This window comes from Loxodonta africana, chromosome 24, assembly GCF_030014295.1.
Source record: "Loxodonta africana isolate mLoxAfr1 chromosome 24, mLoxAfr1.hap2, whole genome shotgun sequence".
In the NCBI taxonomy this organism is placed as follows: Eukaryota; Metazoa; Chordata; class Mammalia; order Proboscidea; family Elephantidae; genus Loxodonta; species Loxodonta africana.
This window is the reverse complement of record NC_087365.1, coordinates 7,073,782-7,097,495: the sequence shown is the minus strand read 5'-3', so window position 1 is coordinate 7,097,495 and position 23,714 is coordinate 7,073,782. Positions and strand designations below refer to the sequence as shown.

At 41.6% G+C, this 23,714-nt stretch overlaps 1 protein-coding gene across 13 annotated transcripts in view; it reads right to left on the bottom strand.

Annotated features, from left to right (window-relative positions):
• Positions 1-23,714, bottom strand: part of RALGAPA2 (Ral GTPase activating protein catalytic subunit alpha 2) — a 421,554-nt gene that overhangs the window by 118,023 nt on the left and 279,817 nt on the right. For 11 of the 13 annotated variants that reach the window (XM_023549982.2, XM_023549976.2, XM_023549977.2 and 8 more), the window contains 3 exons: positions 23,108-23,231; positions 21,324-21,479; positions 14,705-14,863 (listed from right to left, as the gene is read on the bottom strand). In XM_023549982.2, coding sequence (XP_023405750.1) covers positions 14,705-14,863; positions 21,324-21,479; positions 23,108-23,231 — 439 coding nt within the window. Of the gene's footprint in view, positions 1-9,130; positions 9,372-12,122; positions 12,187-14,704; positions 14,864-21,323; positions 21,480-23,107; positions 23,232-23,714 lie in introns of those variants that run through there. The other 2 variants (XM_023549983.2, XM_064275725.1) reach the window with 2 other exon arrangements.

The following is a 23,714-nucleotide window of genomic DNA, read 5'->3' as shown; positions in this document are numbered from 1 at the left end:
AGGACTACACCCTGCAGCACTCCAACGTTCAGAGGTTGGAGACATGAGGAAGAACCAGCAAAGAATACTGAGAAGGAGTAGCTGGAGACAGAGGAGGAAAACTCCCAATGAGTAGCACTGTACCCGGCACAGGTAAGAATGCAAATATTTGTTGAATGCGTGAAATTAATTGCTTACATAATTTAATTAATAAATGTAGGTCTCCAGTCTAGGTCTTCTGACTTCTTTCAACGAATATTATCTATACAGTGCTTCCACTGTGGTTGGCACCGGGTGAGGGGCTTGGGATACAGCAGTGAATAAAAGACTGTCTTTGCATATAAGCAGTCCTGATGGTGTAGTGATTAAGAGCTTGACTGCTAACCAAAAGGTCAGCAGTTCGAGTCCACCAGCTGCTCCTTGGAAACCCTATGGGGCAGTTCTACTGTGTTCTACAGGGTTGCTATGAGATGGAATCGACTCGATAGCAATGGGTTTCTTTGGTTTTGGGTTGCCTAAAAGAAGCTGACATAAGATTAACAGTCAAGTAAGTGGGCCATTACAATGCACTGTGACAAGAACAATCACAATAAGGGTAAGTTTGGGTGATATGAGAAAGCATGGATGGGTCTCAGAGACTGAGCAAAGGCTTCCCTAAGGGGATGATTTTGAAGCTGAAATTGAAGGAGTTAGCAAGGCAATAGGTGGGGGAGGTAACTTGTATAATAAGGTCCTGGTGGTAAGAAGGCTGCAGTGAGGGTATAAGGAGGGGAGGGTGTTAAGTGGTAGGTGCTGGGGCTGGAGAATGGGTAGGTGCCACCATATCTTGAATCACCTCTGAGTTATGTTAAGGAATCTGTACTTTAAACTTAAGGAAGTGAGGAACCACAAGAAGTAGATGACATGTGTAGACGTCTGCTCTAGAAAAACACCTCGACTACAATATGCAGGGGTCCAAGACTGGAGCTATTATGATCAGTCAACAAGCTGTTCCAATAATTCAGAGAAGATAAATGTAGAGGGAAATGGCAGTAGAGGTGAATAAAATTGAATGAATTCAAGGGAGTTCTAAAATATAGAATCATCAGGGATTGGTGCTGAATGGACAAAAGAATGAGACAAATGAGCAGCTCACAGTGACATCACTGAGAAGGCCAACAGTGGAGAAACAGGTGCAGGTAGGGGGTATGGTAAAAGATGATTGTTTAGTTTTAGACTTGTGAATTGGGTGTATCTCTGGGACATCCAAGGGCCAATGTTCAAGATGGAGTAGAATAAATAGCTCTGGAGGTATAAAGACAGATCGCCCAAGAGCATCAAACAACAATCCTACCAATCATCTTTCCACCAGAACTTAATAAGAGAATCCATGACTTGCACGGAAGTGAGGGAGAACCACAATGACGACAGCTTATGCTTTGTGACTTCAAATAGCAAACCTGCTGGTGTGAACGAGGTAGGGATCATGCTGGCTTTTTCCCACCTTCTGTCCCCCAGGGTCTCTACCAAGTGGAAATCTGGGTGTCGGCGCCATTATGAGCAGGTGCTCCTCTGTAGTTTTCTACATCATTTTACTTTTGATTCTCCTCTCCTTCACCAGCGAGGTGCAGACTCTGGACTAAATACAAAACACGGTGAACTCTGGGAACAGTAGATGTGAGAGGTTGTAGTTTTTGGAATCTTTGTTTGGTAAGGACATCAAAGAACTACATAGTAAAAGGAAAAAAAAAAAAAAAAAAAGAGATGCCACCTCAACCCAGGGAAACTTCTGAAGACAAAAGCCTGCTACACACAAGAAATGATTACCCAGCTATCCATCTAAGAGAAAGAACTGTCGGAACCTTAAATGGATGAAGAATACAGAAAAAGTAGGCAACTTGCCCTGTTTGATTCAATGGTCAATCTGAAGAGAAAAAAAAAAAAAAACTGTAGAGCCTAAAAAGCAAAGAAACAAACAAAAAACCAAGAGCAACGGATCATCATCCTGAAAAGTGAGAAGAGAATCACACTGCAGAAAATTATCTACTGTTAGAAACAAAAATAAAATATCAGCCTCTATGAGATAGCAGCAGAGAATAAGTTATCAAGATGTAACTCAAGCTAGATGACTTGGTAAGAAAATCTAAAGGGACTAAAAGTACAAAAGGAGCCCTGGTGATGCAGTAGTTAAAGTGCTCAGCTGCTAACCAAAAGGTCGATGTTTCAAACCCACCAGCCACTCTGTGGGAGAAAGATGTGACAGTCCGCTTCCGTAAAGATTTACAGTTTTGGAAACCCTGTGGGGTCGTTAGGAGCCAGAATCGACGGCAGTGGGTTTTGGGTTTTAAAAGTAAAAAACAGAATTACAATATACTTTAGAGGCAGTGAGAAAAGGAAAAACAGCATCAAGAAACAAGAAAATTAAATAAGTTAAATGTAAAACCAAACTTGAGATGATCTCCCACGACGCAGAGGAAAAGGAGAGAAAATAGGCAAACAAAAGGAAAGATAATGGTTATGAAGAAAGGGTAGAGATGCAATCAAAGAATTATATTCCAAAGAAGGAACCAAGAAAATTGAAACAGAGCAATGATTCATGATCAGATTAATCATAATGATAAGAGAGTCAATTCATCATGAAGACATAACAATTACAAATTTGACTGCAACCAATAATATAGTCTCAAAAGACAAATTGACAGAACTAGAAGAAGAGACAAAATCCACAGAAATAGAGATAATGCTGCTCCCTCACTAATTAAGAGTAAAGATAATAAAGAGTAAAAAATCAGAAACTTTGAACAATATCAGTAACGAGCTTCAAACCACTGCAAAGGAAACATTTTTTTCAAATGCACACGGGGCATTTATCAAAACAGGCTTTAACCACTGCTGCTGAGTTGGCTCCGACTCACAGCGACACTGTAGGACAGAGAACTGCCCCACAGGGTGGGTTTCCAGGCTGTAATCTTTACAGAGGCAGACCGCCACATCTTTCTTCCACAGAGCAGCTGGTGGGTTCGACCCAGGACTCTGAACTGGTTTGAACGAGTTCAGTCACAGCCGACGAAGCGAAACTGGAACAGACCCGATTTTTACAATTTGGGCGATCTGGAACAATAACCAGAACGGGAAAAATTACAGGTTGAAACCCTGGAGTGGGAGACTTGGAAGAAGCATAGTGAGCCCTTTCAGGAGCCTGGGTTGCATTATTGCCAGGACTGCAGAGCAACACACATTCAAAGCAGCGCATCAGCTGCCATCTTTGAGTGGGGCACCACGGTTTCTTACTCTGACGGGCAAGAGACTTGGTTGCTATGCAAAGCGTACACAGCCCTTGTTTTTTGAGTGAGATTAACTTTCTAGCAGGGCTTTGACCCATAATTTTTCCCGTTTTGGCTACCATTCTGGTTCACCCAAATTCTAAAAATTTGGGTCTGTTCCGGTGTCACTTCCTCAGCCATGACTGAACCAGTTCAATGCCCTGGTTCAAACTGCCAACCTTTCAGTTAGCAGCCGAGCGCTTAACCAGTGAGCCATCGGGGCTGCTTAAACAGGCTTTAGTGGTTTTAAAATATGTCCACAAATCTTTCTTATTCCATCCTTCAAGAAGTACAGCCTAATTATCCTCCTCTTGAGTTTAAGCTGGGTTTAGTAACTCCCTTCCAATGAATAGAATGTGGCAGAATTGACGTATATCACTTCAAGAGATTAGGCCTTAAAAAGGCACTGTGACTTCCTCCTTGCTCTCTTTTTGGATCTCACTCTGGGAGAAGCTAGTTTCTGCATGGTAAGCATACTCAAGGCCTTATGGAGAAGCCCTCATGGTGAGGAACTGATACACCCTGGCAATAACCACAGAGGAACTTAGGCCTCCAGCCAAAAGCCATGTGAGCAAGCCTTCCTGGATGCATATCCGACCAACCCAGAAAAGCATTCATATGACCCCAGATGAATCTTGACTACAACCTCATGAGAGACCCTGAGCCAGAAACACCTAGTTAAGCTACTCCCAAATTCTAGCTATTTTAAGTAACTAACTTTTGGGGGTAATTTCTTATACAGCTGGTGCGTAAGTCACATTCTGAGCCTTAAAACAAGACTCAATGAATTTCAAAGGGCTAAAAACATACAGAATATGTTCTCAGATCACACTGAAATTAGACATAAATTTGTAACAAAAAGGTAATTAGAAAAATCCCCAAATATTTCGTAATTAAATAACGTACTTCTAACACATACACAACCCTTGAGTCAAAGAAAAAATCACAATGGGAATTAGAAACCTAATGCCAATAAAAACATAGCTTATCAAAATTCGTGGAATGTAGCTAAAGCTGAATGAAAATAAAGAAAATCAACAAAGCCAAATGTTAGATCTTTGGAAATTAGTAAAATTGATAAAAATGCTAACAAGACTAATTAAGAAAAAGGAAAAAAAAAAAAACCAAAAACAAAATTCACAAACTACCAGTATCAGAAATGAAAACAGAGACACTATCACTGATCCTATTGATATTAAAAGGCACAAAAGGGTATTATTAACAACTTTGTCAGTAATAGCCAAATTCCTGGAAAAACAGAACTTAGTAAATACAGATACAAGATGGGATATAAAAGACCAAACCCAGTGCCGTCGAGTTGATTCCAACTCATAGCGACCTTATAGGACACAGTAGAACTGGCCCATAGAGTTTCCAAGGAGCACCCGGCGGATTCAAACTGCCGACCCTTTGGTTAGCAGCCATAGCACTTAACCACTATGCCACCAGGGTTTCCAAAATGAAATATAGAAACTATAATTCTATGAACTTTAAAGTAATTGAATCACAGTGAAAAAAAAAAAAAAATCGAGGAAAACCCAGCCCAGATGGCATTACTGGTGAATTCTATAAAACCTTCTAAGAACAAATAATCATTGTTTTAGAGAAACTTCCATAATACAAGAAAAGAACAAACTCACTCATTTTATTAGGCTGGTGTAACCTTAAACAAAAACTGAGGGGTTAATCTCATTCATGAACATACATGCAAATATTCCAAAGAAGTATCAGTAAACCATATTTGATAATGTGCAAAAATAATGAAATATCATGACCAAATTAGATACCCCAGCAATATATGTGTAAAAAAAAAAAAAAAACCCAGTGCCGTCGAGTCGTGTAGTTTCATTAAAAATCAACCTGTACACTTAACCACGTTAATAGATTAAATGAGAAACATCAGATGGTCATTTCCGTAGATATTTTAAAAAGCATTTCAGAAAATTCAAAATGCATTTATGAAAAAAAAAAAAAAGATTAGAAGGAGACTTCCTTAATCTATTAAAGAATATCTAACAAACCCTATGGCAAACAGTAAGCTTAATGGTGAAACACTGAAAGCTTTACATGTGAGACTGTGAAGGAGACAGAATGTTCCCCACATCTCATCTATCAACATTTGTAGTAGACATCCTTGCCAATAAAGCAACGCAAGAAATAGAAATAGAAGACTATGAATTAAAAAGGAAGAAACTGTCATTATTTCAGATGATATGATTATATTCACAGGATCTCCAAAACAATCTACAAAAAAAATATCAGAATAAGAGGGTCTATCAAGGTCACTGGATACAAAATTAACACACAAAAATCCTACTGCGTTTCTATTCACCAAAAACAAATGGTTAGAAAATGAAATGAAGACATACAATTTACAATAGAGTAAAAACATGAAGTCCACAGCAATAGCTCTAACAAAGAAAGTACATAAAAAATTACAAAACTTTCTCGAGAGACATCAAAGCAGCCTAAATAAATGGAATGGTGTATCTGCCCATGGGCTGAAACCCTTTGCTTTTGAGTCGATTCCAACTCATAGCGATCCTATAGAAGTAGAACTGCCCCACTGAGTGCCTGGTGGATTTGAACTGCCAACCTTTGGTTAGCAGCTGTAGCTCTTAACCACTATGCCACCAGGGTTTCTCTTCATGGACTGGAAGAGTTAATATTGTTATTTCCCTTCTTAGATTGATCTATGGATTCAATGCAATGTATGTATGCATCTTGACAAGCTGGTTCCAAAACTTATATGTAAATGAGACACCAAGAAAAGCAAGACATTCTTAAGGAAGAAGAGGATAGGGATTTGCCTTACTTTATAGCAATATATAAGGATCCCTGGTGGTGCAATGGTTAAGCGCTTGGCTGCTAACTGAAATGTTGGTGGTACAAACCCACCCAATGGATCTGCAGGAAAAGGACCTGGTGACTTACTTCTGTAAAGATTACAGCCAAGAAAACCCTATGGGGGCAGTTCTACCTTGACACATGGTGTCACTATGAGTCAGAATTGACTTGACGGCACCGAAAACAACAACATAGCAAGATATATTGTGAAGTTGTAGTAAGGAAGACCGTGTCACAGTGGTGCACTGGGCTACTGGAGCTAATGGAGGAGAACACAGAAATAGGCTCCTGCATGTGTGATGGTCTGTTGTAAGCGCGTGTACAGTGTTAATTGGCATATACCATCTTGAGAGGTTGCAGTGCTGACCTTTAAGATATAATATATTCTTAGAACCAGGGAACAAGACACAGTAATGTTTTTTTCCATAGTTGGATGCAAATGTTTTCTTCTGTTCCGATGATACTGGTTTCTGATTTTAGTTTTTAAAACACAAGCAAGCAGTGCTCCCACCAGAAAAAGATACAATGGTCCCTCCTCTCAATTAGAAACTGCTACTGGACCATGTCAGGCTCCCCAGACCACTGGTCACCAAAGCAGAAGAGGTGGCCATAGTGTGAACTGGCCCTATGGAGGGGGAATAGGCATGCTGCTACACAATGGGGGCAAGGAGAAGGGCTTCTAGGACACCTCTTCCTGCTCCCATGCTCAATGGTAAACATAATAGAAGACTACATCAAATATTAATCCTAATCAGAAACTTGAACTCAGCGTTTCATCCCTGTTGAGCACGTATACTCACAGCCACCTAAAGTTTCTGATGACTCATAATTACCCTCTCCGGCATGAAGACCAAAGCTTGGGGATTAATAAGATTTCCCATGATAATGTTAAGAAACTGGATTTCCTTATCAGTTCCAAATTAGGAGATATATGTGGAGTCCCTACTATAAAACTCCTTAAATAAGAGAAGTACCACTATGAGAGGAAGCACAAACCTAGAAAGTATAGCCTACATTATTTTCTTCTTAACAGGCCACAGTTGAGGCCATGGTCCTCTTACATCCAGGTCTGCCTCTTGGCTGGATGCTGTGAAAGCAAAGAAAGCCTTTTGCAGAGAAGTGATGACCCTTACGTCCATGTCCCAGTATTAGCTAACAGTATTGCCAACACAAGGACGTGTCAAATCACTGCAGCAAGGATGGATGGGAACCCTTGGGACACAGAGTGCTCTGAAGGCTCCATGTGATCTGTGGGAATAAATCTTTCAAGGACTCAGTTGAGATATCCTGATGTTCCAAAGCAGGGCAATGAACGCCTGAGCTCTGTTAAAGTTCCTCATCAACAGCCCACAAGTTCTGGAATTGGAACATTGGTACGCACAGGCCTACGGAGATCCAGGCCATGATGAAAACTCTAAAGGCAGGGTATGCAGGGTTGACTTGCCTAGTTTGGAGAGATACACATACCGTTTTAGAAACTGGAGGCATTGTATTCATAACAAAGACAGAACCTTTATATTTGTATCCAGTTTTGGGGCAGCACCTTTATCATGCCAGAGCTGGGTGACTGACTATAATATAAAAGTCTAGGATTCAAGCTTCTGCTGAACTTCACAAACATAGCTGCAGATTTCTTAGATGTGTACCCAAACCCAAAACCTGTTGCCATTGAGTTGATCCTGACTCATAGTGATCCTACAGGTCAGAGGAGAACGGCCCCATAGTATTTCCAAGGCTGTGATCTTTATGGAAGCTGACTGCCACACCTTTTTCCTGTGAAGCAGCTGGTGGGTTCAAATCGCCAGCCTTTTGGTTAGCAGTTAACTGCTTAATCACTGCGCCATCAGGGCTCCTTTATGTGTACACAGAACCACACAAATACGAATAGCCCTTCCTAAATAACCACCTATTAAGACATTTTCATAGATGAACTTTCAACAGACCGGCATCAGGATTGGAGGAAGACTCATTAACAACCTGGGTTATGCAGATGACACAACCTTGGTTGCTGAAAGCAAAAAGGACTTGGAGCACTCACTCATGAAGATCAAAGGCCATAGTCTTCAGTATGGATTATACCTCAACATAAAGAAAACAAAAATCTTCACAACTGGACCAATAAACAACATCATGATAATCCGAGAAAATACTGAAACTGTCAAGAATTTCATTTTACTTGCATCCACAGTCAACATCCATGGAAGCAGCAGTCAATAATCAGTGTGTTGCACTGAGCAAACCTACTGCAAAAGTCTTAAGTGTTAAAACGAAATCACTTTGAAAACTAAGGTGCAACTGACCCCAAGCCATATTATTTTCAATCACCTCATACGCATGCAAAAGGAAGACTGAAGAAGAATTGATGCCTTTGAATTAAGGCGTTGGTGAAAAATACTGACTAGATCATGGATCAGCCAGAAGAACAAATGCATCTGTATCAGAATACAGGAGTTAGATTCTGGACTTGGTTCAGCCACTCAGACACCAAGTACTCCTGGGTAATTTATTTACATTCACATCAACTACATATTTGTGTGGAAAACAGAAGGAGGTGGCCTGCCCTACTGATCTCACAGAGTGGCTGAAAGGCTCAAATGCCATATTGATTTAAAAATTCTAATGAAAAGGTAGAAAAATCAGATAATTTTGAGATAACAACCGTAACGTATGTTTCTGAGAAAATGTTTATTTTCATATATTTCTATCCTCATGTTGTATAAACATCTTCTCTAAAAAAGCATAAGATAATTTTTGGAAAAAATGGATTATCAGGAGACTCTAAAATTCTGCTAAAAAATTCTAAAAAATATATATATATTCTCTCTAGATCAAAAGAAACAGGTATTTCATTTGTTTAATAATTATTTATTTGACTTCTTTGATCAAAGTCCTGCAGGGACTGCAGGGGGCGGGCAGATGCAGAGATGACTAAGTCAGGGCTTTTACCCGTAAGTAGTTTTCAGGGGAAATTAAAAAAAAAAAACACGTATTCAAGAAAGCAAAAAATAAGACAAAAAAGCTTTAAGGTGGGTAGAGAGAAAACGCAGCCACAGGCAGCCCTTTCTAGCTGACAGGAGCCACAGAAAGTCTCCTGCGAGAAGCGGTGGTGACTGGTGGGTGTTGGCAGAGACTGGTGGTCGGAAGAGCACTCCAGGCAGAAGTGTAAAACAGGAACAAAAGGGGGAGGTGTGGCTGGTTCTCTCTGGCCAGGGCCGTGTTCTCCAAAACGCGTTTCAGGAGATACTAATTAAAAAAAAAAAAAAGCATTAGTTGGTGTTATATGAAAACGCCTGCCTAGAGTTAATGATGAAAACATTACAGGTAAATAAAAGGAAAGACTATAAACAGAAAAAGGCAAAGGTCTGCACACAGATCCTGTGAGACCCTTTAGAGCCAAGTGGGAAAGTTGGAGGGTGGACCATTAAAGGAAGCAAGGCAGGTGGGGGGAGCCTAGACTGCGGATCCGGGAAAACCGGGAAGCTCTGGAATATCTTGGAAAATGCACGGAGCATCAATATCCCTGAGGGGGAAACGAAAAGCCTGAAGAACAGCTGTGGGGACCCGGCCAAGGCTGGACTCAAATGCCCAGCAGAAACAGTTCATGTCTATGACTCCGCACTGCTGTCACTGGCATCCCCAGCTATTTCCCCACTTAATGTCCTAGTAATCCAAATGAAAGCAACACTTACGTCCAGGTAAGTTTTCCACCTTTTACTCCCTAAGGCAGAAAGGCTGAGAGGAAAGCATACTCATTAGGTCTGCCTGTGTCACTGACTATAAGGTCTGGTGGGTGGGTGGTGACAGCTAGAGAGGCCACAGACCTAATCTTAGATGGTCCTCACATATTAGTTCAGAAACCAAAATACTAAAACCAGGTGTGGAAGGACACGTGCTTTTACAATGGCAGGAGAACAGGTGTGTAGATCACAGAATGACGGGTATAAAGACAGGTCCTGTGAAATTAACAGTAATCACAATAGTGATCGTAATCTCTACAAACAGAACTATTTAAATAGTAAGTGAGAAATAAAATAGTGAGTGAGAAAATCATTTTAGGTTAAGTGGTCAATAAGAGAAGAATCCGTCGAGAGTTCCCAACCAGCCAGGAGAGTGGGCGGGGAGAGTCGCCAGTGAGTCGCACTGGTCAAGCCGGCGTTCCAGGTGAACAGCCTGGCCCTAGATCGCCCTCCAGATAAGCCCAGTTTCAGTGGCTGCGAAGTCAGGACTGTCGCATCACTAAGAGATAGGACTATCTATCAAGAGCAGATAAGTACACGACCTTAGCGCCACACACTGCATAGAACGTTTTACATGGCCAACAAAAGAAGTACCTCTACAAGAGAGAAGAGCAGCCCCACAAACCAGGAAACCACGTGCAGCACCCTAATTTCTACATACGAACTTAGAAAAGCAAAATCTCTTGGGTAGGCGTTTCATTAAAACTACAGACAACACAGTTTTCCACATTTCTCACCTGATCCCCTAAGTGAACCTAAAAGAATAAAAAAGTTATAATAAAAGAAGCAAGTGCCCGACTGGAAATTAGAGGATTGGTACAAAAAAAAAGACAAGATTGCTGGCAGCAGTTACTCAGAGAACTGTAAAGGACTTGGGGCCTATCCAGTGCTGCAGGGATGCTGGGCCCGAACACGCCCACGCTCCTCGGACGCGCTCACGAGCACGCCCACCTCGAACACGCGCTCACGAGCACACCCACGCTCCTCGGACTTGCGGACACGCGCCCACGCTCCTCGGACGCGCTCACGAGCACGCCCACACTCCTCGGACACAAGCCCACGCTCCGCAAACACGCGCACACACGCCCACGCTCCTCGGACACGCGCACGCCCACCTCGGACACGCGCTCACGAGCACACCCACGCTCCTTGGACACGCGCGCCCACGCTCCTCGGACACGCGCTCACGAGCACACCCACGCTCCTCGGACACACGCACACACGCTCCTCGGACACGCGCTCACGAGCACACCCACGCTCCTTGGACACGCGTGCACACGCACACGCTCCTCGGACACGCACGCGCCCGCCTCGGACATGCGCTCACGAGCACACCCACACTCGGACACGCGCACACACGCCCACGCTCCTCGGACACGCGTTCATGTGCGCGCCCACGCCCCGCGGACACGCGCACGCCCACGCTCCTTAAACCGTTTCGCAGACTGTATTATTAGCAGGAGGCGGGCTCTGCCAGGCATATAATTTGTGTATTTAAGGGAGGTGTATGGAATGAAAAAGCGAAATATGTTGAATTTCAAAGGCCTTGGAAGCAATGCTGCCTGTGCGCTTGTATCACAAATAGCCCTACATCATTACATAGGCTATTAATGAGGCAGAGTGAGTGAAAGCACTATTTGAATATGCATGACTCTATGCAATGAGCAGGACCTCTGTGTACTGATGGTCTCCCCCGCTCCTAAAATGGATTAAAATGATTCTTTGAGAAGTATGGCTGCCCAGAGAACAGTAAAAATAAACGTATTTAGAGTAAAGTCACACTGTATTTAGCTGAAATACAGAGGTGCTGAAAGAGCAACTCTGACTCTGCCTACCATTTCTGAACCTTGTGCACGTCTTCCCCCAACAGAAATATTCCTCAACTTCAAGCAGCTGCTTCACTACAATTCCTACGCAAAAATAATGATTTTGGTGGAGATCCCTAAAAGTAGGCAAGGTTAACTAAATCTTTTGAGTACAAAGCCTTCACTTCTATAGTAAGGAGCACTAGTTAAAAGACTGGGGAATGGGTAAATTATTGCAGCAAATGGCTGAGAATTAATCTCTGCTGACTAGCTGTAATCTAACGAGGCGTCTGTGTCCCAGGGAGCCCGCAGCATGTCCCTGGCGGTATGTGCACTGTGTCGAGTCTGCATGGCACCCTTTGTCCTCGCTCACAGGCGGCCTTTCCTCTCATTGTCCACAATATCCTCGTGCATCTGGGACGCGTGGAATGCATTCATGCTAACAGACTTACCATTGTTTTCTCTCAGAAGCTTTGTTGAGCGAAGACTGCATCACGGTTACTGATAATTATATTGCTTAATTAATCAAGACAAAAAAAATTTGCAAATCATTGCCTGGTTGCCAAGCAGGGAGATAAAAAATGACAACAATACAAGCTGAAGCAATATAACAAAAGTAACAGCTATCTGATCAGAAATTCTTATATAATGAAGCTATTAATGCTAAATCGGTTAATGTTAACATTGCTCCAGGTGTCTCTACTTAGACGCAAACAAAAAGGCTAACATTATGGATATAAAAGGCCAAATGTTGCCATGGAGTCTGTAACCTGATAGAGAGGACAGCCTTTTCATTTGATTAGGGAATGCAATTTAAATACCAGGGACTGAAGCCAAACAAACAGACTTTCCTTCCACGAGCCTCCTGCATTCACCCGGGGGTCACTGGTTGGTGAACAAAAGGTCAGCCACACTTGCCCTGGAAATGTCTGGATTAATTTTATTACATTGTAATGGTTTCTGCTTTAAATGTAAGGATAACACTAAATTTCCAGCTGGCCATTATACTCTTCTTCCCTTTAGGCTTTTTGAATTAAAATATTCAGAAAGTGATTTTTCTAAATTCATCTTGTCAGAATTTATGGCCAAATTTATAAAGCTAACACACAATTTATGAAGAAAATTTAAAAGGTATGTGTATGTTAATGTTGATTTTCATGCATTTTAAGTGTACTACTGTTTTTAGAAATAACTTCTGACACTACAAAGTGAACCAAAACAGCTTTTGTATTTGTTATTTACTTGAAAAAATAAAGATGACATTTTTATGACCCGAAATGACATTTTACAGGCCACGTTAAAATATGGTAAATATTAAAGTCAGTAACATATGCTAAATGTTAAAGAAACACATTTTCTAGTTTTGAAAGCTACAACATAAAAAGTTTATTGGTTCTCTAATACTGAAATGTTCAGTTTAATTCTTAAAACTAAAGGAGTGCTCTTCACAGACAAACACAAGTGTGAGCGCTAACAACCATTTTCTTATACCAAAAAAAGCAAAAGCTTCACACATACAGAGACCCGGGTTGAAGATAAATGCAAATATTTAATATGAAGTAACTTTTGGCATCTTTGCTCCCTGAATAGAAAGAGGGCTTCAGCTGTCTGAGTGAAAAAGATAGTCATCAATCTTATAAAGCCACCAACCAGTTCTATCAGGCTTTTCATGAGCCAGAGCAGGACTTTTCTGAATTCAGCAGTTGACCCACACTTATCTAGTCTGAGTAATAAAAAGTATGTTAAGCCTGGGTTTCATTACTTATTCTATTTCCATGGTAGTAGCTGTAATAATAATAACAGCAGTAACAATAATAATGGCTAAAACTGTAACAGCTTTACTATGGTCTGGGCACTATCTGAAGCACTTTCCATTGGTTAGCTCATTTAATCCTGACAACTTTAACATTTTAGATTAGGTTATAAATCCCAGTGTGAGCAGTGAGTCTCAGTTATTTATTACTTTAAAGCTTAAAATTTTTTTTAGAATGGTAACATACAGCTCCCTCAGGAAAACAATTTGGAATGAAAATGGGGCGTTATATTTAATTTCAAGCTGAGAAATACCAAGAATGCTAAATGTCTAAAAAAAACTCCTATTAATAATTCCAAAACAAAAATAAATCACTATATTAAGCACAAAGGAGCCCTGGTGGTGCAGTGGTTAAGCGCTCAGCTGTTAACCAAAAGGTTGGTGATTCGAACCCACCAGTTGCTCAGCGATAGAAAGATGTGACAGTCTGCTTCCATAAAGATTACAGCCTTGGAAGCCCTATGAGGCAGTTCTACCCTGTCCTATAGAGTCACTACGAGTCAGAATCGACTCACCAGCAATGGGTTTATATTAAGCACTGTAAAACACCACTAAAGGCATAACAAGGATCGAAACAGCAGCCAATTTAGTACACGGCATACAGACCATTGGATTGTTCCATCCTTTTCCATGATCAATACTAACTGACATGGTTGAATTGATTCTGTGGCTAGGTGCTTCAATTGTTAAAAATCAACACACAGGCTGTACTGCAGTGGCTGAGGCTCTTCATGGACATGTCTTCAATCCTTAGGATTGATCTCCACTGCCATCAGTCAGAGTTCGGCAAGCTCCACCGGTCAGGGAAGGCTGGACGCCACACTCCCAGTTACCCACAAGATGCTAGATGTGATACGTGCCTTACTCCATTTTATTACTAATTGATGTGTCCAAAATTTAAAAGTACAATTTTTCTTTTAAATTACAAAGTTTTAAAAACTTAACACTTTTAAAAATAATGAATTTCTTTGACACTGTAATTTTTGAAGAGGCCAAGTAACTAATTTTTAAAGAGGCCAAGTAATGAAACATAGAATATTGTGCTCATGATGAAAGATTCTTTGAAAATCCCAATTCATATTTAATTCTTATACAGCACATGTAACTCAGATACATTTAAGATATTCACCAGTTGATAAAGGTCCCCTTAGCACTCACTGTTTTTCAATGACAGTGAATCACACAGCAATAAGTGAGAGCAATAAGGCAGTGAAAACGCACCTCAGGTTTCTTCGTTACGGCGATGAAGAACATGTGATTCTTCATCGGGTAAATGATGATTGAAACGTCTCCAAAGGCGGTTGGGATAATACCCCTGCGGTAGTCCCTGGAGTGTTCAGACCAGACGATGTGGACCTCATCATTTCCCAAGTGACGGAGCTGCAACAGCAAATTGGCTCTTTATTAATCAGAGTGATAACAGCAGTTTATGAGGGTCGTGGCTTACAAATTGAATTATAATACTCAGCGGCAAAAATATTTCATTATCAAAAAAGGCTACAGCACCAATGTTTTCCATGAGGATTTAAAAAGCAGAAGTGCATAAAAATACAGCTCATTTTCTACGAAACTTACTGGTCCTGAGATAATTTATGTAAGCATTGCATGGAACATTATGACTGGTGGGGATAAGACCTTTCCTGGGATTTTTTTAAAAAATGTATTGTGATAAAATATATATATAACAAAAATTTTGCCATTTTAACAATTTTTAATTGTACAATTTAGTGACACTGATTCTATTTACAATGTTGTGCCACCATCACCACCATCCATTTCCAAAAGTCTCCCTTCACCCCGAACAGACTCAGCCCGCCTTCAGCAATAACTCTCCATTCTTCTCTCCCTGCAGATCCTGGTAACCACTAACAAACATTTGTCTCTAACATTTTCTGTTCTAGATATTTCACATAAGTGGGAAAATACAGTATTTGTCCTTTGCTGTCTGACATACTCCACTCAGCATAACATTTTCAAGGTGCATACACACTGTAGCATGTTTCAGGACTTTATTTGTCTTTATAGCGGAATAATAATTCAAGAAGTTTTAAAACTGAGTTTTACTCCTGCATCAGTCTTATGCTTTAAATTGCTGAGCACATTTCTAAACAATTAATGACAGGAGTCTTTTATTTTACATTACAGTAGAGCTTTCTAAGACTCTCAATTCAATGCTCATTAAGAAAAAAAGAACATGAACATAAGAGAACATAAACCATTATAATACAATTGTTACTGAATGTATAAGAATCTTGACTTATAATAAACCTTTAAGAAGGTATAAAATTACCTTTGTTTATAAAACTAATAAACACTACTTAAATTTAATAAGAACAATAGTACTTAGCACTTAAAGAGGGCCATACTGTACAGAAAGTATATTCCCACATATTGTCTTGTTTACTCCTTCCAGTAACTCTCTGAGGTAGACCACATCATCCTTAGAGATAATTTACAAGGAGGAAAAGGGGCTCAGGAAGGCTAAGGCACCAGCCACCCAAGGAGAGTGTCTGGCGTGTGGTAGAAGGGGCCTGGGGACCTGGGCTGAGGCTTTCGAGCCAGTGTATTCCTACTGTTCCACAGTTACCTAAACCTACACCAAAGGCTGCTTGGGTTGCCACAGTTCAAACAGTTCAGCCCTGCTTGTTTCATCCTTGTATGTACACAAAGATGCCACAAAGTCCAGAAACAAATCCTACACTTTTGGCCTCTTTGAGCAGGTATTAGAAAGCTTCCAAGGAAGGGACCCTTTGAGAGTTCTTCCAGGGCCAGGAAGACCCCTGATAAACCTCCCACATAATGACGGTACGACCCTGGGCTGGAGAGAGCTGCATATGAAATCATTTCAGCAAGCCGGAAAGCGTGACTTAAAAAAAACTAGATTATAACGATTAAAACGTCGGCCAAAGCTGAAGTCCGGTTAACCATCCAAGCTGACAGGGTAAAGGCCCTTTGACACCTATTGAGAATTCGCGGTTTCAGTTCTCTTACACGCAGCAGCAGAAGGATGCTATCTACCACAATGAAAACATATTTCTTGCTTCGTAGCCTATCTTAAAAGATAAACACTAAAAATGACTAAATTCAGAGGCATTTTAATAGAGATGTGTGTCACAGCTAATGTTTCAGTTTTGTCTTGAGATTAAAAAAAAACTATGCATTTAAAACATGTTAGTACAAACGTAATTTCTTTATAGACTTTTTGCCCACAAGAAGAAAATCAGAGGCGACCCCGACATGGACGGCCTCCTTTCCATTTATGAGGTTATAAAGGAAGCTTGTTTGCTGCGATGCCTTCTCATTCTTCACTCTCAAATACTTCTGAGAAGAACTGGACATGTCAATTATTTAAAAACAGACACGCACCTGTATCTCTGTACTTACAGCGAGGGTGCACAATTCAGTTGTGCCCAAATATGGGCCCCGAGACAAGTGCAATGTGGGTGCTGAGCACAAGTCACGACGGTCCAGAGCAATTTAATGGTGTCTATGACTTTCGAAATGCAAAATTACCCAGTGTATCTTTTCACTTTCTTCTTCTCCTCCCTTCCCATATACATATGGAGGCTGAAAGGACAGCAGGCAGCTCATTACATAAATAGTTAAAAAAAAATGATGACACTGGGTTCTCATAATAACACTGAACATCTCTCTATATCTGTCTCCATCTTAGATACCAGGGCTTTTTTTTCTTTTTTAATCACGTAGGGACCTCATAACACACTCCTGAAATTCAGTCCTTTTGGAGTAAAAACATGGTAGCCAGATTGCCAGCAACACAATGAAGCCGTATTTTCAAGGAAAACAGTAGTAGTATCTAATTGAAACTTGGTAGGGGTGGGGTGGGGGTGCATCAAGACCAACAGGAAGTAATTGTGGGAGCTAAAGCCAGAGCTCACACCTGTGCCCCTCACTGTGCACAGAAAGCCAACCTTCTGGGTAGTTCTGTGACCCTTGGCAGAATGCAGGCACAAATGCCTGAATGGCAACAACTCACCTAGTAAACATGCTTCCAACAGGCTGCTGTCACCAGATGCCAGCACCCTAACCCAGAGGACAGCATCTTCTGATCCAGAAGTGTTAAGCTGCAAAGCGTTAGCTCTGAGATAATACCGTGAATATTGAAATTCTGCAATTATTCTCCCCTTTTTGAACTGGGTCATTCAATTACATAAACCAAGTTAGTCTTTCCTAATTTTGTTTGCAACTGTGTTCTAGAACCATAGCAAAGGAAAATGGTATCACACGAAGGACCAGACATCCTACCAGGGCGCAACTGTGACATCCAGGAAGAGCTATTTTTGCGTGTCAATAATACAACATCCATCATCTCGTAGCTGCTTTCGGTGTTACGTGTCTCAGACATCTGGACACGTCACAGTTTAATTAACTAATTAAAAAAACTAACAGCTAAGGCCACAGGAGTACTTGCCTGATAAATGGGGAGCACAGAGCAAAAACATACTCTCTTTTGCCTACAAGAACAAGGAGGCAAACCGTCAGCCATGTCAGAACACACGGGAACACTTTGCAGACCTCAAAGTGTTGCTCAGTTCAAAGGGGGTTTTATTACGGAGGTGTCATTTTGGAAGTTTTGGAAAGTTCTGATTATTAGAGGCACTGAAATTAGAAATCCAAGGGTGAGTGTGCTCAGTGCTAAGTTCGCCTGATTCTTATGTAATCCAGACAGAGTGATGATGGTTCTCCTTGAATGGAGGTGTAATTCATGCCAATCACTGTTTCAGCTGCACAACAGGCTTCAGAAGGCACGAATGCTTACCAGACTCAGAACAAATGCTTCGCTCCTATGTCTTAAGAAATCAGCTTGTGTCCTGCCATTTCTCCTTATGACAGAGTTTCAAAGTCTCCCCGCCTGAGTCATTCTGCCTGCTGCAGCCAGTCGCCATGCCACTGGTGACACTGGTCGTGGTACACACCTAATAGGCTGACCTCCTTTCCCAACTAATTGCATTACATCGCCAGCTGGCTCCAGAAGGAGTCATCTGTTTGATTGAAGGATTCCTGCTCCTCAGTGGGCCCGGCTGCAACGTTTACTAAGTAACAGTCAGGCCTGACATCCCCATTGTTCAGCTGACAGTGTGCCCATCCTAAAATCTAAGTTTTATTTGTAAATTAACCAAGAAACTTCCTGCCAGAACAGTGCTGCCTGGAGACTGATAATGTGGGCCTTTCATCCCCTTTCACTCGTACTGTATCACTGCCAATTTGTTTTTTATGCTGCTGGCCAGCCTGAGGCTATAAAAGCCTTGTAAGACATAAGTGCAATTATAGTCCTGGAGTCAAATGAATTGGACAAATCCAATAGCAAAGCTCTGTCCCCACTCTGCAAACCCCTACAGCAGTTAGATTAGCTGTGAAAAATTTAATCTAGCTAGAGCTAACAAATTTCTGCAGAGAAGGATCAAGAGTTCAGTACGGGGTTCTAACCGGACTGCAGAACTGAAAAAGTTCCCCCATGACAGGGGCAGAAGGGAGCATACATCACTTTGGAATTTTGCAGCTCATTTTTAAACTGTTAGGGACAATTTAGTTAGACTAGGACAAGGAACCGTGGGCTGCTGTTACTGTGACTGATTTTTAGTCTAGCTGTGAGACATCCTGATAAAGAGAGTTTATTGCTAATGAAGCTGAATCTTGGAGCTGCAAAAGGTGTCGGCTGAATTGTGATTATTACAGTAGGGAATCTCTCAACTAGGCCAAGCCTCAGAACATTATTTGTAGGATGATGTTTTACCAAGAAAATATGTCTTTTCTTTAAAAAAGACCACCTTACTTTCCTTAAGAAATAACTGAATAAAAATATACTTTACATATACGGTCACGCGTCACTTAACTTCCACAATAGGTTCTGTGAAATAGGATGTTACGTGATTTGGAGGCGGTGTGAGCATAGTGTTACATGCAGGCAGTCCCTGGACAACCGGTACTTAAGAACAGACCGCCATAAAGCCTATTATATTAAAAATTTGAGTTAAATATATATAATGGTTTGTAATAATGGATGCACACACTACTTTGTGATGCTTATGAGAATACTGCGTGGTTTGGGACTGCTGAAGTGTTAGGTCTGCTACGTCCTGTTCTCTGATCAGGATTCCTGAACTCTATTATAACCTACGGGACCACGGATACACATGCGGTCAGATGTTGTCTGAGCAGGTGTCATGCACTGTGTGACTGTAAATATGTATTTTACCAAAATTGCTCTCATTCATAAGAAAACCATAGAATACGATGACATATTTACACAATAGCAGCCATTTACCAGGTACTGCAAATGAAAAAGGACGTGTAAGCCCTGCCAAAACTAGGGTCTTGGTAATCTGAAGCAGGTTCTCTGAGATATGAGTGAACTCTGAAGGCCAGGGGTCCCTTCCACAAGACCACAGCAGACAGGGGAAGCCATCAAAACCCAGGACCAAGAACCAGCTTCACCACCCGCTATGGGAACCAGTGCCTGCCAGCACCTCTGGGCTGTAACACTCTCATCCACAGGAGGACATGACGGCAGGTGGTCTTCTCAGACCGAGAAGAGGAGGGTCAGGGGAGTGAAGCCTCTGAGACATGTTATCACTACTGGAGGTGTCTGTGGTTGTGCTGTGCTGAGTTCAGACATCCTTGCACGCTGTGGCACACCACTTCCACTCACTGCACTTGGTCTAAATACCTGCTACTGCAACGGTGAGAAGGCAAGACCACAGAGCAAAGAACTGAAGCAAGGACAGTGAGGCCCATGGCCAGTATCAATCATCTGGCTAAGGAGGCAGGGGAGAAAGAATCAGACCTATGGGCAATGATGATGGTTGGCAGTTACAGGGATCTTCCCAGGCACGGTGCTAAGCAATTTTATAGGTGTGATCTCATTTATTTCAACCGACCTGTGACACAGGCTGTGTTTTTAATCTCATTTGATAGATGGGGGAACTGAGACACAGGCTGGCTAAGTAAATTGATACACATTTGAACCCAGGTCTGCCTGTCTAAAGGGCTTGGCTACAACCGCCACACACACCGCCTCAAAGACCAGCTGTATTGTAGTCAGCATCTGAACTGCATACTTCCTGACCCATCCAGTTGCTGTCCTCAGTTCCGGGTTATAGTCACAGCTGCTCAGGGACTCCTTTCTCACCTGGGAACTCACAGAAGTGGGATCAGATTTCTAAGCTTCCTTCCCAGTCTAAAACTCCTTAGTTCTTACCAGATGGTTACCTGAGGCAAACAGCCTGCAGGTTGGAAGTACAGGGCTGTGTGTCCTGGGGGTTTCCTCAGGGATGGAGGAGGTTTCCTTTGCATTCTACACTGCTCCCAGGGCAAAGTTCAAGGAGGATTCAAGGTAAGCACCAGACGTGGGTCCACCAGCCAGCAGCTCACACCCACTCGTCACTTTGGTAGCTACTGCCAAACCACCTTGCAGCAGTGTCTGAGAGGGGCCTGCTTTCCTACAACCCCACAGAACAGGCTTATGACATGTCATGATCTTTGTCAATCCGATAGGTTAAAAATTGCTATCTTCTTTAAGGTAATATTCATGTGGAGAAAAATCCAAAAATAACAACAATTAAGACCCTTCCTTTTCCTAAACCGTAATCTCAGGGTTCAAGACTCAGTGAATGACTGCTTTTCGTATATTTCTTTATGTGGTGTGTGTCAACTAGGGTATTTCAGATTAGCTGAACTGTGGACTGAGGAAAAAAGACACTGACTTGGAGGCCAGAGGAAATCGGTCTTATTCATGTCTTACTCATGGCCTCCCTCCAGTTCCAGAAGAGCCTCACCTACAAACAAGGGTGGCTAAGAAGTCCCCGAGGAAGCCCCTTACCTTTTTGGTGAGTGAATCATCTGAGTCTGATGGCATCCTTGTGGAAACGTGGAAAATCACTTCCACGGTTGAGGTAGCATAGTAGGGGGCCGTCTGCCCCGTGCTGCCATTGCGCTGCAGGCCGCCCATGAAGCCACAGTGGGTTGACAGATCCACCTGGTGCAAGTTGCAAAGGTGAAAGAGAACAAAGATCAGCATGAGCTGCTCTTATTCACTAAGCAGGAAGGTGGATCAAAAACAACTCTATTTTTATTCTGTGCCTTTATTTCTGATTACAAACAAATGTAATACAAAGTTGGACAAAATTAAAATATTAAAGAAATAAAGAGCTTTAAAAATGAAAATGCTCCATAACCTTACCTACTAAAGAAGACCACCATGAAAAGTTTGGTGCATATTTCTCCTCCTTACTATGCACCCCGCTCCTTACTATACACAGGCAAACATACACACACATACAGCTTCCCTACTGATGAGTTTGGGGGATTTTCTGCTTTCGAGAACGGCTGGTGGCCATACTCACACTTGAGGGAGCACTGGAAGGAGTGTTTCTGGAGGATGTTGGGCTAAGGGGCAGAGCTGTTCCACAAGTGAATAGCCAGTGCCAAACTGCCTTCTAAAAGGGTTGTTCCCATGTACACCAGCACCTAAGTCTATGAGTCATAATTCGTTTTAGAGCTACGGCGCCAATGTTCACTGCTTAGTCAGCGCCTAGATCCAAATTTCTTCACTCTGATAAAGCCCCTCTCCTAACACACTTGAAAGAAATAGAAGAATCACTTCTGTGCCAAATATAACCAACACACACACTGACTTAATGTTCTGGCTTCTTCTTAAAACTTTAGTTAAAAATGTACGGTTTAAGAGTATATTAGTTAAATAATAAGCATATTCCGTAACAAATAAGAAGTAGCCATATCAATGAGAACAACGATTTGGTGGACATGCGGTAACTCCTTTAGACTAAGACTTCCTTGACTTTTAGAAAAAGGATGTGGTCTTGACCTTGCTGTACTCATACCCTGTTCCCACTTGCCAACACTGAGCTCTCAGAGACAGGTGTGCTCGCTATTAGTGCACCCAGGGCGTTTCCCACGGCACAGGTAACTGAGCAACCAAAACAAAAGTCAGAACATGATTCCAGATACACTGATCTCCAATCTAACTACTTTGAGTTCTTTTAGATTCTGGGGATATATTTTCCTCCTGGTTTACGTTTTTGGAGACAAATATGTTTTTGTGTATAAATCTATACATGGCTGCATATCAGAGCACTGTTGGGGGTGGGGGACACCTTTTTTCCATATCAATCACCCTGGGATCTACCTTAGGGAAGTAGGTTGCTATCTAAACCATCGTGCCTACTATATTCTATTTTCATTCCAACATTTGATTTCATCCAACTCTTTGTTCAGCTTTTCACCCATCAAGTTATTGATTTCTTCTTCAATCTCCATATTACGACCAAATCCATCGCTTCTCTGCCCACATCTCGTCTTCTCTTACCGTAAACTGTCGATGGCTGGATAAGCCCATGTGACTATTCAGTTACGGCAAAAAGTAAATGAAATAATATTAAGAGGAAACAAAAGTTCACGTATGAAGAACTGAAAAGCAGCTAATAGAAGATGTCAAATTCAACACATTCTTCAACCCCGGAATGCTACCCATGCTATGTTTGAATGTACAAACATATATAAAAAATGAGTAAGATCAACGTCTAGCTTATAACACGTCTTTAAATACTGCTGGTTGATAAGCACCTACTGAATGACATGAATTACCTCCCATCCAAGTCCGGCAACAAAGTCTTCATATGCTTGGCTCCCCCTTTCATTGGAGAGGATGGAACACTTGTCTTCTTGACCTTCAGCAATGTAGAACACCGCAATTTTGTGTGTTTCACGGCTGTAAGTTTTTAAATTAACAGGTGTTAGAATTCTTACATATACAATTTTATTTTACTGCTACCACCAGCATGACTCCCATTATAGAGCTAATATTTACTGAGTTTTTACTAGGGGTCAGTCCCTGTTCTAAGAAGGCTGAAGACATAATCTCGTTTCTTCTTCACAACCACCCTAATGAGATAGGTATTACCGTCATCACCTTCCTTGCAGAGGTGGCTGAAAGGAAGCACAGAAGGTAAACAAAAAGCACACACAGCAACAGGAGACAAGGAACTGAAGCAAGGTAGTCTAATTCCAGAGATCGCACTCTCAACAGTACAATCTACTGAATAACATGTTAGAGAATAACATCTGGCCAGGTATTTCCACTTTTGGTAAAAAAAACAAACAAAACAAAACAAAAAAAACAACTGCAAGTATTTCAAATAGATATTAGCTGTGGACAGATCTATGTGGCTGCCCATACTTCTCTTTCTACACT